At 40.1% G+C, this 16,127-nt stretch overlaps 1 protein-coding gene across 15 annotated transcripts in view; it reads right to left on the bottom strand.

Moving 5' to 3' along the window:
* Positions 1-16,127, bottom strand: part of LOC100617812 (myomegalin) — a 312,633-nt gene that overhangs the window by 262,840 nt on the left and 33,666 nt on the right. For 6 of the 15 annotated variants that reach the window (XM_056819283.1, XM_056819280.1, XM_056819288.1 and 3 more), the window contains exon 1: positions 4,392-5,055. The exons of 8 other annotated variants lie outside the window; for them this stretch is intronic. In XM_056819283.1, the coding sequence (XP_056675261.1) occupies positions 4,392-4,411 (20 nt within the window). In that variant the 5' untranslated portion in view covers positions 4,412-5,055. Of the gene's footprint in view, positions 1-4,391; positions 5,056-16,127 lie in introns of those variants that run through there. One more of the 15 variants, XM_056819291.1, reaches the window with a different exon arrangement.

Below are 16,127 nucleotides of genomic sequence, written 5' to 3'. Positions count from 1 at the left end.
ATTGGTAATTCTACATTAAGCATTTCCATCCGCCCTCCTCTTCCACTCCCCCTCCTCCCCCCCCCCATTTTTTAAAGCAGCGATTCATTTTTATGTATGATTAAGTGACAGGTTGGAACAATGGAACAAATTTAGAAATTTTGCTCACTGAACTTCAAATAGTGGCATCTCTTTATAGTGTCAGTCACTTGACTGGGACAAAATTTTTAAGTAAACAAAGGATTTGTCTCAGACTGGATTTCTCTTCAGCTTTTCTGCTGATTAGGAACAAGCACAAAGTTTCCATCCAAAAGGGGAAGAGAATTATGAATAACCCTTAAGTAACGGCCCCATTTCTTTTTGGTTGTTTAAAAAACAAAACCAAAGCCCTTACCTTCTATCTTAGAACTGAAATTATGTATCAGCAGAAGAGCAGTAAGGGCTAGATAATAGGGGTTAAGTGACTTGCCCAAGATCACACAGCTAGAATGTGTCTGAGGTGAAATTTGAACCCAGTACCTTCCCCTCTAGGACTGGCTCTCAATTCACTGAGCCACCTAGCTGTTCTCTCATTTTGGCTGTTATGCAGCCATCTGACATTACTCAGTAGTTTAGGGAAAGGCATTGGGGAGCTGCTGGATTCAGAGGGGGAAATTCAGAGAACCTTTAGGACTTTATTTACTTAACAAGTCAAATTACAACCCGGTTGTAGTGCTTGTAAGGTTGCTTAAATGAGTATCAGGTTTTTTTACGGGGCTTTGCCTTAATGTTACTTTGCTTTTCATTTTTTTATTTGTCATTTTTATTGACATGCAAAACACACACTTACAAATAACCAAAACCCCCAATTAAAGCCCCAAACACACTGACGTGAAAGGATTCCAGCAGTTCTTTCTCTGGAGGTGGACAGCTTTCCCCGTCACAGGTCTTTCAAGATCGTCCCAGAACATTGCATGGCTGAGAGTAGCCAAGTTTTCACAGATAATCTCGTCGATATTGCTTTAAGGTTCCATTTGAAAGAGCTCTGTCCATGGGTTATCCTCGGACTAAGATGCTCCTCTAACAGCATTTCAGTCATAGGCATCTACTGTTAGGAACATTTTATTAGCCACAAGACAGGGGAACTACCTACCTTCAGGCTGCCTCCCATCCTATGAACAGGAAGTCTAAAATTGCTGCCCTCTAGAATGAAACAGAGTGGCTCTAAGGATCCTGGGCAGGGCTATATGCCTAAATATGCCATAGAAAGGATCATCAAAACATCTCCAAAACCAACTTCTTTTTTTTTTTTTAAATAAACCCTTACCTTCCATCTTGGAGTCAATACTGTGTATTGGCTCCAAGGCAGAAGAGTGGTAAGGGCTAGGCAATGAGGGTCAAGTGACTTGTCCAGGGTCACACAGCTAGGAAGTGTCTGAGGCCAGATTTGAACCTAGGACCTCCCATCTCTAGACCTGGTTCTCAATCCACTGAGCTACCCAGCTGCCCCCCCCCCCCAACTTCTTTTTAACCCTCATCTTCCATCTTAAAATAGATAGTAAGTTTTGCTTCTCGGGCAGTAGGGCAGTAAAGAATAGACAATAAGAGTTGAGTGACTTGCCTAGAGTCACAGCTAGGAAGAATCTCAGGTCATATTGGAACCCAGGATGTCCTGTCTCCAGATTTCACTCTCTATCCACTGAGCCACCCTTCAGCTGCCTCTCAATTCAATCTTTTTTTTTTTAACATTAGATTTCTTTCTTTAAAAAAAAAAAAAAACCCTTGCCCTAGCTGAGCTCTTTGTGGTGGCAAAAAATTGGAAAATGAGGGGATGCCCTTAGATTGGGGAATGGCTGAACAAATTGTGGTACATGTTGGTGATGGAATACTATTGTGCTCAAAGGAATTCCATGGGAACTGGGACGACTTCCAGGAAGTGATTCAGAGTGAAAGGAGCAGAATCAGGAAAACACTGTACACAGAGACCAATACACTGTGGTACAATCAAATGTAATGGACTTCTCTATTAGTGGCAATGCAGTGATCCTGAACAACTTGGAGGAATCTACAAGAAAAACCACTATCCACATTCAGAGGAAGAACTGTGGGAGTAGAAACACCGAAGAAAAACAACTGCTTGAATACATGGGTCGAGGGGATATGGCTGGGGATATAGACCCTAAATGAACTTCCTAATGCAAATACCAACAACATGGAGATGGGTTCTGATCAAGGACACAGGTAATGCCCAGTGGAATTGCGCTATGGCTGCGGGAAGGGTGGGTGGAGGTGAGGGAGGGAAATAATGTAATTGTTGTAACCAAGGAATAATGTTCTAAATTGACTAAATAAATGAATTCAAATAAAAAATAACAAAAAAAAACACCTTGCCTTCTATCTTAGAGTTGATAAGTTCAAGAAACACATCCTATCATGAGGGAGACAACATGTACATTTAGAAGCATATGTGGGCAACTAGGTGACTCAGTAGATAGAGATCCAGGCGTGGAGATAGGAAGCCTTGGGTTAAATCTTGCTTCAGATGCTTCTTAGCTGTGTGACCCTGGGCAAGTCACTTATCCCCCATAGCCCAGCTCTTTCCACTTTTCTGTCTTGGAATCAATACACAGTATTAATTCTAAAAACAAATGCAAGGGGTGGGGGGGAAAGGAACATATATAAAATATCTACAAAATGTCACGAAGTAATTTGGTAGAGTATTCAGAGCTGGGGAGGGACTAAGATAAGGAAAGTCTTCATATACGAGTTAGTGTTAGAACTGAATTCTGAAGGAAAAGAGGGATTCTAAGAATCAGAGATTCTGAGTGCATTCCAAGCAGGAGACAACCAACACAAAGGGATGGAGTCAGGAAATGGACTATCATAGGTGAGGAACAGCAAGGAAGTCAGTCTGGCTAGACCACAGTCTATGGCAAGCAAGGTAATGTATAATACAATTGGAAAGGTAGATTGGGGCCAGGTTGTGAAGAGCTCAAAAAGCCAAACAAAAGAGTTTATATTTGATCCTATAGGCAAGTGTCAGAGGAACCCTACAGGAAGGTAGTTTCTTCCTTCTCTCATCCTTCTGCCTGAGCCAATAAGTTTTCTCAGGCACGGATGGTTTCTCCATTCCTTATATCTCAAGCGTCTAATACTGGGCCATGTACATAGCAAGTTCTTTATACATAGTTGTTGAATTGAACACTTAAGGCAAATAAATATTTTCTTGTTCTCTCCCCTTTAAAGTTCTCAGGAACAGACAGAAGGGATAGGCAAGAAATTTGTTTAGTTTTTTTCATTCACGTTTGACTCTTTATGTCCCCACTTGGGGTTTTCTTGGAAAAGATACTGGAGAGGTTTATCATTTCCTTCTCCAGTTCATTTTATAGATGAGGAAACTGAGGCACACAAGGTTAAGTGACCTGCCCAGATTCACATGGCTAATAAATGCCTGAGGCCAGATTTGAACTCAAGAAGGTGAGGCTTCCTGATTCCAAGATAGCACTTCATCCAATTCACCATCTAGCTGCTTCTAGGTTGGAAATAATTACCCTGGGTTTTAGGTGTGGGTAGGAGAGTGAGAGTCAAGCAAGAATTTCCAGGGCTTTTGGAAAGAGTATGTGGATTGTATGAACAAATAGGAGATAACTTCCTGGGACATCTTCAGAATTAAATTACTCTCTCTAACAGTCTTCTGAGCAAAAGATGAATTGGGGCTATGGCTAGGGGGGAAAACTGGACCACTATTACTGTCACCAAAACCTTGATGTGATGGTACAAGTCTGTCTCTCTGTCTCTGTCTGTCTCTGTCTGTCTCTGTATCTTTCTGTGTCTGTCTGTCTCTGTCTCTGTCTCTCTCTCTGTCTGTCTCTCTCTCTCTCATATCCCAATCTGTCTTATTGCCAAATACTAAGAGCTAGATCGGCCCCTGGAGATGAAAGAGCAGGGTACCATTCAGGCAGCCATCTGCCTTGATGTCTGCTCATGGCAGGGGGTGAGGAGAACAAGAAGAAAGTGGGGAAGGGGAAAAGAGCCAGAACTGATAGCAAAAACTGTTCCTATCTAGAAGCTCCTAACTGCTGTGCATCTTCAGGGAAGATTCTTCATAGGCATAACCTGGCTGAAGAACAGAGCTTTACATAAACTTCAAGGCAAAGATGGATGGCTATTTTTTTTTTTTTAACTTTCGTCCTGGGAAGGTCAGAGCATCAACAGGAGAGGAAACAGACAAAACAGAGGAAATACAGAAGCTCATGATGTACCTGCCCCAAAATGACAGGCGGGAAGAAGAAAGACTGAAGCGATCAGATAAGCAGCAGCCAGGTGAGCTTTAAGACACAAGACTTGGAGAGAGAAGTCCTTTTGTAAAGAATGGCAGCGTCTAGGCAGCGAAATGAGAGAGCTAAGAGAAGAGGCAGGAACAGTTCGCTTACCTCGTCCACATCTGCTCCATCTTTCAGCCTCTTTTCTCTCGTCCTCAGGGAGCAGCTTCTCATGGGAGAAAGGAAGCAGCGGGGGAAGAAGAGGAGGAGGTGAAGGAGAAGGGATTGCCCACGGATCTAGGGCGCTAAAGGCAGGAGACTCTACTAACCCAGCTCCTCCTGCTCCACCGGAGGAAAGTCCCAGCTCTCTCTCTGATTCAGAAAACCGATCCGACGTGGCCAGTCTCTAACTGCATGGCAGGCACAAGGGAGGGACTGTTCTCGGCAGGAAGCTTTACTTTGGAAGCCCCACAGAGCGAGCGAGCCGAGATGAGCCGAGCCGGGAGCTGTTTGGGGAGCTGGGACTGAGCGCGGCGTCCTAGTGTGGGCCGTGCGCGCACACAAACACACACACATACACACGCTCCCAGGCTGAGACACGACTGGCTGGCACGAGTTGCTCGGCACCAGCTGAGCTGTCAGCCACGAGGGGAGGCGGAGCTCCCGGCAGGCAATTTGCTTACGGCAGAATCTGCCCAGGTTGCATGTCCACTGAATCCTCCTCCTCCCCTTCCCCTCCCTCTCTCCAGCTGGAAGTGATGATGTTGGCAGAAGGGTAGAGGATTCATGAGTAACACCCCACAAAGCAATCCGCCTCCTTTACCATCTCCGCGGGAGCCACTGGGGAAGAAAGAAATCTGGTGTGAGGGAACCCTCGTGAAGGATGGATGCCTTGTTCTCCCAAGAGTCTGCCAGCCAGCACTGCCCTGGGACATAGCCATACCTCCAGGAAGGCTTAAGTGTGAATGCCAGGGAGGTGGATAAATAATCACTACCTGAATACCAGGGGGATGCTTCAGATAATCACTGGAGGCATTATTTTCATCCTGAAACTGCCATGTTTCAAGGGAGGCAGCAAAGGTCTAAGGAGCAGCTATGTGGTGCAATGGGTAGAGCAACAGGTCTGAAATTCAAATTTGGTCTTAGGCTGTGGGACTCTGGGCAAGTCACTTAACCCTGTTAGGCTCAGTTTTCTCATCTGTAAAATGAACTGAAGAAAATCACTCCAGTATCTTTACCAAGAACACCCTAAATGAGGTCACAAAGAGTCAGCCACAATTCAACAACAAAAACAAAGTCTAGGACTGATTTGGATTTGGAGAGGCTAGGTCCAAATTCTGCCTCTAATGCTTGCGTGGTGATGATGGAGGCAACCCTCCTGAGCACCATTTCCTCATCAAAATGGACTTTGAGGTCTCTTCAACTAAGATCTCTGAGCCTGGTTTTAAAACCATCTGGTTTATCTTGCACTTGGGGAAATCCAATCCAGAGTCCTTCAAACACTAAAGGAAGCAACTGTAATCTCCACAACTTCTTTTTGATTTTGAAATACCCCTTCTGACTCTGTTTTAGCAACCGGTCTGGAGATAAGTCCCTCCAAAGAACTCTATGAAATCAAGCATGCCATCTTTTACTTTATTTCCTTTGTGAGTTTTTTATTGTATGTGTAATATGTCTTCTGCCATGGCACGGGAAATATGAAAATATATATTGCATGAAAGCACTAATATAACCTGTATCAGACTATTTATCACCTGATAGGAGTGAGAAAGGAATCTGAATTGGAAAATGTCAGAAAACAATTGTCAAAAATGGTTTGTGTAATTGGGGGGAAAAAAAACAAAGAATCCATATACTTCCAATACTATCACTGGAGCTAAGATTCAAAATCCTAGGGTCTCAGGATTCCTAATACTTTTCCATGATCAGGAAATATTGTCTCTAAAGAATGAGAAATATGAACCCATGTATACCATGGGTGGCAGGTTCTTGGATTCTGGAAATAGGTACAGATAGAGGTGTGGCAAGCAGGCTGAAATAAAATCATTTGAACTATAAAGATCTCTCTCCCTCTCCCTCCCTCTCCCTCTCTCCCTTCCTCTCTGTCTCTCTTTCTGTCTCTGTCTCTGTCTCTCTTCTCTCTGTCTGTCTCTGTCTCTGACTCTCTGTCTCTCTCTGTCTCTGTCTCTGTCTCTCTCTCTCTCTCTCTAAAGGAATAGTTCTTCCTACCTCCTACCCTTCCCTCCCTCCCTCCCTCCTCCTCTCTGTCTCTCTTTCTGTCTCTGTCTGTCTCTCTTCTCTCTGTCTGTCTGTCTCTGTCTGTCTGTCTCTGTCTCTGTCTCTGTCTGTCTGTCTCTGTCTGTCTCTGTCTCTGTCTCTGTCTGTCTGTCTCTGTCTGTCTCTCTCTCTTTCTCTCTCTCTCTCTCTCTGTCTCTCTCTCTCTCTCTCTCTCTCTCTCTCTCTCTCTCTCTCTCTCTCTCTCTCTCTCTCTCTCTCTCCTTAAAAAAAATCCTTAATTTCAGTCTTAGTATCAATTCCAAGATAGTAGGTCAAGGGCTAGAGAATTGAGGTTAAGAGATTTGCCTAGGTTCATACAACTAGGAATTGTCTAAGGCCACATTTGAACACAGAGCCTCCCATCTCCAGACTCTCTGTCCACTGAGTCACTTAGCCACCCCATAAAATTCTTCTCTTTTTTTTTTCTTGCAGAAGGTGACTTTGTTGGGGGGGGTATTTTTCAATTTTATTTCATTTATTTTTTGTTTACTTTTTTCCATTCATAAAGAAACAGTTTTTAGAAATTTTCTGACATTTTACAATTCAGATTCTCTCCCTCTCCCCCACAGATGGTGAACAGTCTGATATAGGCTATACATGAAGATCTTCTCTTCATCTAGAATGTTATTAGCAGCAATATCATCTTTATCGAGGCATATTATCACCAGCTTTTGTGTCTTTTTCACAAATTATAAGATGGAAAGGTAATTTCCTTCCAACATTCCCATGGCTTCCATCCCAGCAACCTGTATATCCTTGTTGGTCAGAACAAGATCCAAAAAGAACTTTCCCTAACTGATCCCTCACATTTTGAAGGATGAAATTATCAGTAAGGTGAAGTCAAGAAATCATTTGCTATACTAATAATATGGAAATAGGTCTTGATCAATGACACATGTAAAACCCAGTGGAATTGCTCATTGGTTACAGGAAAGGGGGTGAGAGGAGGGGAGGGAAAGAACATGATTTTTGTAACCATGGAAAAATACTCAAAATTAACTAATTAAATAAATAAACTTTAAAAAGCTTTTTAAAAAATCATTTGCTGATCTGCTTTAAGGCATGGAGAGGGAGATAAAAAGAGAAGAGAGGAGAGAAAAAGGGAAAACAAGGAGTGGGGGAGGGAGAGGGGCATCCAGCAGATGTCCAGATAATTGAAGTCTGCTATCTCTATATTATTAGGCAGCACTATGTCAGCCTCGTTAACTCTTTCCAGGTCCTCATCTATTTACTGTTTCTGACAAGGGAGACTATGGGATACTCTGAAGACAATAATACCTCTTTTTTTCTGCCTTTTGGTGATCTTTACTTAAATATTTCCTCTTCTGGATCTTAGACTTCCTCATGTGGTATGGTTCTACTCTCATTTTGCCTATCCTATTTCTTTTGAAACAAAAGTATCTAGGGGGCGTGGTAGTTAGAATGCTTGGCCTGGAGTCAGGAAGACTTCAGTTCAAATCCACCCTCTGACACTCAGAAACTGGGCCAGTCATTTAACCCATCTGCCTAAGAGTCCTTATCATTAAAACAGGGAGGATAAAATTAGATATTTGTAAAGTGCTTTGCAAACCTTAAAATATTAAATAAAAGCCAGCTTTTATTATTATTTTGAATAAGGCATATATTCCCAGAACTATATAAGAATTATAGATTTTTATACCACTAAGTTTCCTTTTTTTAAAAATCCATACCTTCTGTCTCAGAACCAAGACAGAAGGTTGGTAAGGGCTAGGTGTGTGTGCTTGTGTGACTTGCCCAGGGTCACATAGCTAGGAAGTGGCTGAGGTCAGATTTGAACCCAGGACCTCCCATCTTTATACCTGGCTCTCAATCCACTGAGCCACCTAGCCACCCCCTATACCACTAAGTTTCAGTAATATTTATAAGGTCAAAAATGCCTTTCAGTTAGAAGATCTCGATTCACTAAATTCTCAGAATTTAACCATCATTATTAGTTGCTTTCCCACCTAGGAACTCCCCCCTTCTTCCCCTTTTTAAATAATCCTTACTTTCAGTTTTAGAATTATTACAAGTATCACTTTCAAGGCAGAAGAGCTGTAAGGTCTAGGCAGTTGGGGTTATACTACTTGCCCAAGGAGTCACAGAAGTAGGAAGTGTCTGAGGCCAAATTTTAACCCAGGACCTTTTGTCTCCAGGTCTGGCTCTCTATCCACTGAACCACCTAATTGCTCCCAGATGTAAAAATATAATGATAGGAGTAGCTAGATATCATGGTGGAAGAACACCAAGGCTAGAGTCAGGAGAATCTGGATTCAGATTTCGCTTCAGATACTTCCTAGCTATGTGATCCTGGACAAGTCACTTGACTCCAACTGCCTATCCCTTACCACTCTTCTACCTTGGAACCTATACTTAACATCTATTCTAAGACAGAAGGTAAGGGTTAAAAAGATAATACACAAACCAGGGACAGTGTAAAATAGATGCATAATATTTACTGAATGTTGAATCTATTCTCTATTAATAGGATTACTTATAATTTCTTCTTCTCCTTTCTAAATTAGCAGAATGCTTTCTGACCATTTTGGTTAGTAAAGCTTTAATACACCCATGAAATGGAGGAGAGTCAGTTTAGTTAGACCCTATTTGATAAGAAACTCAAACCTCTAGATAAATTTATTCTGGCTATAAGACAGAATTAGAACTCAGAATATTTTCCACATTCTAGCCTTCACAGTCATAGTGATTCATAGTGGTTGGTATATATAACATCTTGGAAAACACACCGGACTTGCTGGAAAAAAAATTGGATATGTCACAGTTCTACCATTTATTCACTGAATAAATAGCTTAAGTGAACATTAAGTTCTTCACCTTATAAAATAAAGATATATACTTGCACAGGACATACATGAAATTATTTTTTACTTTTCAAAATTTAAGGCACTCTATATATAAATATAATCCATTCAATCAGCATTTATTAAGTGCCTACTATGATTCAGGAAGCTAAGTGGCTTAGTGGATAGCATACTGGGTGTGGAGTAAGGAAAACCTAAATTCAAATTTGGTCTCAGACTCTCACTATCTGTGTGACCCTAGACTAATTTCTTATCCTCTTTTTGTCTAAGCTCCTGGAGGAGGAAATGACAAACTACCCCAGTATCTTTGCCAAGAAAACCCCAAAGACAGCATGGTCCACGGAGTCATGAAGAGATTCAACTGAACACTACTATGTGCCAGGCACTGTACTAAACCTGGGTATGCAAATAAAAACAAAGACAATCTTGCTCTCAACTAGCTGACAGTCTAATAGAGGAAGACAACACACAAAAAGAAGCTGCAGAGTGAGGAAGAAGGTACATGATAGAGAATTTCAGAAGCAATGTAGGTGATGGGAAATGAGGAGAACTGTGCTGAGCTCCCTCTTAAATAAAGACTCTAGAGCCCATAGCTCTGCCCTCTGGTCAGAGAGTTCAATCAGAGGGGCAGAGGATACTGATGAGATGTGGGTATTGGGCAGGTTCAGTCTTGTAACACAAGATGAGATTTCCCAGTAATAAATTTCTTGGGGGAAGAAAGGCACAATGCCGAGTTCCAAAGAAGTTCAGAATTACAATAATTACAGTTTATAATTATAGCTTAACAATTTGGTTTGTAGAGGGGAAACTATCTATGTACATCCACCAAGCTACAAACTATATACCAAGGAAAGCAGGAAGAATAGAAGTAGGCATATCTATAATCACAAGATAATTTATATATATATATATGTATATATATATGTATATATTTAAAGCTTTACAATTATTTTGACCAACAAATCAGTAAAAGGAGCCAAACAGATCACCAGCATTGGATTCAGCACTGGTCAAGTTAGCTCAGAGCCTTATCTACTTCTAATGAAAGAGCTATAAATGAGTCAATGATTCCAGATGGGGCCTCAACCATATGAATTTCAGATTGCCCAAACTCCTAACTCTGTATCCTTGATTCAGAGGGTTGTTCAATCTGTGTCTCTATTGACTGTAGCTAATTAGTGTGCATAGCCCAATTTGCATGCTTGAAGGGGTGATTATTAAATAGAGTCCTGAAGGATCTGAAGGTCTGTTGTTTCATGGTGGCATTCTTTTTGTAGTGGAAAGTTGTGTTATTTGCAAATGACATTTTAGGTAATGCCTCATTCTTCCATGATAATCTCTTCTACACAAGACTTTCAGCTAAAGTGATAAAATTGGGTCATTTACAGACCAAAAAGCATAACATGTGAGCACCACTTAAAGGGACTCACAATGTTTATTCTAGAGGACGGATGAGGAGAGACGTAATCTTTTTTGTAAGAGATGTTTAACTTGTTTTGTTTGTATCCACAAAACAGAACTAAGATGAATGGGTAGAATTCATAAAGAAGGGTAGTAGAAGGTTAAATTTCCAAATGATAAGACTTATTCAAATATGGAATGTATTGTATCTTGTTAAGTGATGAATTATTTGTACATTAAAGTAGGGATTCTTAACATTTCTTGTGATATTTCTTGTTCTCAGAGGAATATTGGCAAATGTATAAAATAAAATACAAAGGATTACTAAGGAAATCCATGATATAGTTATCAAATATGATATTGGTAAAAAAATTCTCAGAGGAATATTGGCAAATGTATAAAATAAAATACAAAGGATTACTAAGGAAATCCATGATATAGTTATCAAATATGAATTGGTAAAAAAATTGACCAAAATCTAAATTGCTATTGAAATATGTTTATTGTTTAGTCATTTTATTCTTTGTGACTCCATTTGGGTTTTCTTGGCAAAGACAGTGGAGTAGTTTGCCATTTCCTTCTCTAATTTTAGAGGAAACTGAGGCAAACAGGGTTGTGACTTACCTAGGATCACACTACTAGAGTCTGAGGCTGGATTTGAACTCAGGTCTTCTTGACATTAAACCTGATGCTTTATCATTGTACCATCTTGCTATCCTGAAATAGTTATTTACATTTATATTTTAAATTTTAAATTAAATTTAAAAGTAGAAACATATTTATGGGCACCAGGTTAAGAACCCTTCCATTAGGATATTGGGGTGTTCATGATATGCTTAGGAGTTGGACTAGGTGACATCTAAAATCTCTTCTAACTCTTGAGTTTCCACATCTATGATGACTTTATTTTTAGCTAAAATCCTAGAAAACCCAAACTTAGCAATATCATTGCTTTATCATTGACTATACATTAATTTGTTTGTTAGTTTGTTTAGTTAGTTAGTTAGTTTGTTAGTAAGTATCTACTACTACTATATTGCAAAACACAGTTCTATTTCAGTACTGAGAATATAAGTGCAAAAAATGATATAGTTCTTGCCCTTCAAACATTTACATTCTAGTAGAGTAGAGTGTGAAGGAAGTGGGCAAAACCTGCTAGAAACAGTAGCTTGGGAGGTCAAAGAAATGTAGCCTGCAAGGTTGTATAAATGACGACATCAGACTCTTAAACTGTGTCCATCTGGAAAGGAGGCTTCTACTATTTTATGCCTCTGGTCCCATCCAAACATTTTAATGAGATTAACTAGAGATCTCCAGTCCACCAAAATGGTCTGTGAGATCAACTACAGGGAAACCCCTATACTTAGAACAGACCTGATCATGGACTAGACCAAGTTTACCCCCAAACTAAGACATTCTTCCCATGCTCCCAGATCACTTGACATCCTATTCCTACTATTACTCATAAGGAAGGTAGCTGAGCATCCTCACATGACAGCTCCTTTTGCCACACTTCCCTAAAGCTGTGTAGAACATGTGTGCCCATATATACAAATACAAATATGCATAAATATGTATCGATACATGTGTATGTATGCATTTCCCTTAATTCTGCAGAGTTCCTAGTTACCTGCCTGCCGATCTAGACAGATGAATTAAATGAATCTAACAAGATAAAGTTAAATAAAAAAAGTAAAATTTGTAATTTACAAAAAAATCACATAACTACAAAAATATAGAATTATTATTTTATATGCTTGAGATTTTAAAAAATCAACTTTACAAATACAAGATGGGAAGTCACGGCTAGATAATTCTTTACTTGAAAAAGATCTGAGAGTTTCAATGGACTGCAAGTTCAGCATGCGTCAACAACAGTATGATATGCTAGCCAAAAAAGTTAATGTTATCTTGGGCTATATCAGTATCCAAAATGAAGGAGTGCCAGTAGCACTTGGCTCTCTTCTTGTCCACAGGGGGGAGGGGAGGATGCAGAGTTCAACTCTAGATATCATATTTTCAGGAGAACACTGATAAGTTCTAAAAATCAAAGTGAAGAGTGACCAGGATCATGAAGGATCTTTAAATCATGACGGAAAAATTCTTTGATGAAATTCTGAGTATATAAGCCAGAGAAGACTTCTAACTCATCTGAAGAGCTGTTATATGCAAGAGAGATTAGATCTGTTCTGAAGCAGAACCAGATGGAAGTTGTAAGAGGTGGATTTCAACTTGCTATAAGAAAATTTTTCCTAACAATTAGAGGTAGCACATTTCCCCTCAGTGGAGAATAACTTGGATTCTACTGTATTAAGACTTTACTACTCTACTATTCTACTATTACTCTACTATTCTACTGTATTAAGGTTTTTAAAGGATTACTCTTTTTTTTTTTAAACTCTTACCTTCCATCTTGGAATCAAAACTGTGTATTGGTTCCAAGGCAGAAGAGCAGTAAGGGCAAGACAATGGGGGATAAGTGACTTTCCCAGGATCACACAGCTGGGAAATATCTGAGGCCAGATTTGAATCTAGGACTTCCCATCTCTAGACCTGGCTCTCAATCCACTGAGCTACCTAGCTGCCCCAATAAATGATTACTCTTTTTAAAAAATTAATAATATTAAAACAAGTTTGAGACAGAGAAGAATATAAATTTCTATATTTTGGATTTTTTAAAAAATCAGTCTTCACACAAAGATTAGATGGCCAACTGCATTGGGGGTTAAGTGACTTGCCCAGGGTTACACAACTGGGAAGTGTCTGAGGTCAGATTTGAACATAGGACTTCCTGTCTCTAGACCTGGCTCTCAATCCACTGAGCTACCCAGCTGCCCCCATAAATGATAATGCTTTAAAAAATGAATAATATGAAAATAGATTGGAGACAGAGAAGAATGTAAATTTCTACATTTTGGATTTTTTTAAAAATCAGTCTTCACACAAAGATTAGATGGCCAACCACTTGGTGGGCATGTTGAAGAGGGTATTGTCAATCAAGTACAGATCATATTAGCTGGCCTATGAGTTCTCTTCCAACTCTGACATCCTGCAAAGTATATCCCCTACTCCTTTTATACACTCATTTCCAGATCTTAGCTAGAAATACCCCAATTTTCAATATTTAGAAATGTTTTAAATATCTCTATTGATGGGACAAAGTCTAACTAAATGCTTCCAAATTTGAGGTGTGGTCCTATAACATCAGCATAGCAGGAAGCCCTTGTAAGAAAGAACATGGAAGCTAAAAGCTGCTCTCTATTAAGATGTGACATCTATTTGACAGGAGTTTAAAAAAATTGACCATACTATATTTTAAGGTGGATTGAGATGTGGAAGTTCTGCCTTCTCCCCCATCTCTGGCAGGTCCTTAGATGAAGCTTGAAGGTCATCTGCCTGATAGAAAATGTATCCCTGGTTTGGAAGTGAGAGCCATATTTCCATTCCAGACCCAAAGATGGTGCTATTTTTGTTTTAACTTCTGGTCAAATTATGGGTTCTTGGGTTGTGGACAGGCTGGAGCCAGGCAGGCCATAATTTGAGAAGTGATCATGTACTGTGTTGTCTGAAGGCAGAAGCCAGAGAATTTGCTCTGGAGAATATAAACCTTGTCCTTGTCCCAAAAGATTTCCCCATCATTTTTTCAGTGCTTATGTTTGTCAAACATGTCATCAATAATTTAGAAAGTTTCTCCTGTAATCTCCATTTTGTGGATGAGGAAATTAAGGCAAAAAAGAGATAAAATGTAGAATGACGTTGCTATGTGTCACATAATTCTTTTTTACTTTTCCCCCTTGATTTTGAGGGTTTTAACTCTGGAAGCCTGAGCTGACTGTACTTGCTGAGCCATGTGGCTAATGGTAGACGTTCCTCAGTGCCCTCACAGAATCATGGAATCTTAGAGTTGGAAGGAACCCAATCCATAACTGAAAGTGTCCTCAGTTCAACATGCACAACCAATGGTCAAAGCACCTTTGCTTGAAAAGTCAGCCCATACTGATTTTTGTTGTTTAGTCGTGTCTGACTTCATGACCCAATTTGGGGTTTTCTGGCAAAGATACTGGAGTGGTTTGCCATTTCCTTTTCCAACCCATTGTAAAGATGAGGAACTGAGGCAAACAGGATTAAACAAGTTGCCCAGGCTAGGAAGTGTTTTTTTTTTTTACACCCTTACCTTCCATCTTGGAGTCAATACTGTGTATTGGCTCCAAGGCAGAAGAGTGTTAAGGGCTAGGCAATGGGGATCAAGTGACTTGCCCAGGGTCACACAGCTGGGAAATGTCTGAGGCCAGATTTGAACCTAGGACCTCCCATCTCTAGGCCTGGTTCTCAATCCACTGAGCTACCCAGCTGCCCCCCAGGAAGTGTTTTTTGAATGGCTCTAATTGTGAGGAACTTTCTACTTCAGCCTAAATTTGACATCTTTCACCCACTGTCCCCAACTCTGTCCTATGATGCCAAACAGAGCAAGCCAGCTTTCCCAATCATTAAAGACAGTTATCATACCCCTCGAGTCTTTTTCTACCTAATAATCTCCTGTTCCTTCAAATTATCCTAATAGGTCATGAATTTAAGGTCCTTCTCACTTCTGGTTGCTCTCCTTTGGAAATTTCCAGTTTATCGATGATCTTCCTAAAAATGGTTTCCAGAACTAAGCAAAATATTCCTTCTAGATTCTGAAAAAGGCAGAATATAATAGAATCATCTGATTCCTGGAATTCCTAGAAGCTACATCCCTCAATATAGCCGAAGTTTGTATTAATTTCTCTCTCTGGCTGCCATAGCACACTGTTGACTCACTAAAAACCACAGATCTTTTTTTTCCCAAACAAACTGCTGTCTACCTCATCTTGTAGAATAATTTTTTAACCCAGTACTGGATTTTACATAATATAGTATTGAATTTTATTTTATTCAATTATGCCTAATGATCTAGCCTGTCCATATTCTCTTAGATCTTGCTTTTGTGTTCCAATGTGCAAACTATACCATCTAACTTGTGTCATCTGAGAAGGATGACTTCTATGCCTTTATCTGAGTCATCAGTAAAAATATTACTTAACACAAAACCAAGCACAGATCCCTAGAATATTCCATTGAAGACCTTCTTCCAAGTTGATGTCAAATTATTTCCGGTTACTCTTTGGAACAATCCAGTCAGTGGGTTCTGATCCATTTAACCACACTAGTACCTAGCCCACATCTACCCATCTTGTTCTTAAGAAAATAATGAGATGCTTTTTCTAAAATGCTTTGTTGAGTGCAGCTGAGAAGCTCAATGGATTGAGAGCCAGGCCAAGAGATGGGAGGTCCTGGGTTCTAATCTGACCTCAGACACTTCCCAGCTGTGTGACCCTGGGCAAGTCACTTAACCCCCATTGACTAGCCCTTACCACTCTTCTACCTA

The sequence above is a fragment of the Monodelphis domestica genome, chromosome 2 (genome assembly GCF_027887165.1).
Source record: "Monodelphis domestica isolate mMonDom1 chromosome 2, mMonDom1.pri, whole genome shotgun sequence".
NCBI lineage: Eukaryota > Metazoa > Chordata > Mammalia > Didelphimorphia > Didelphidae > Monodelphis > Monodelphis domestica.
The sequence above is the reverse complement of the archived record's forward strand: the minus strand, read 5'-3'. Positions and strand labels throughout refer to the sequence as shown.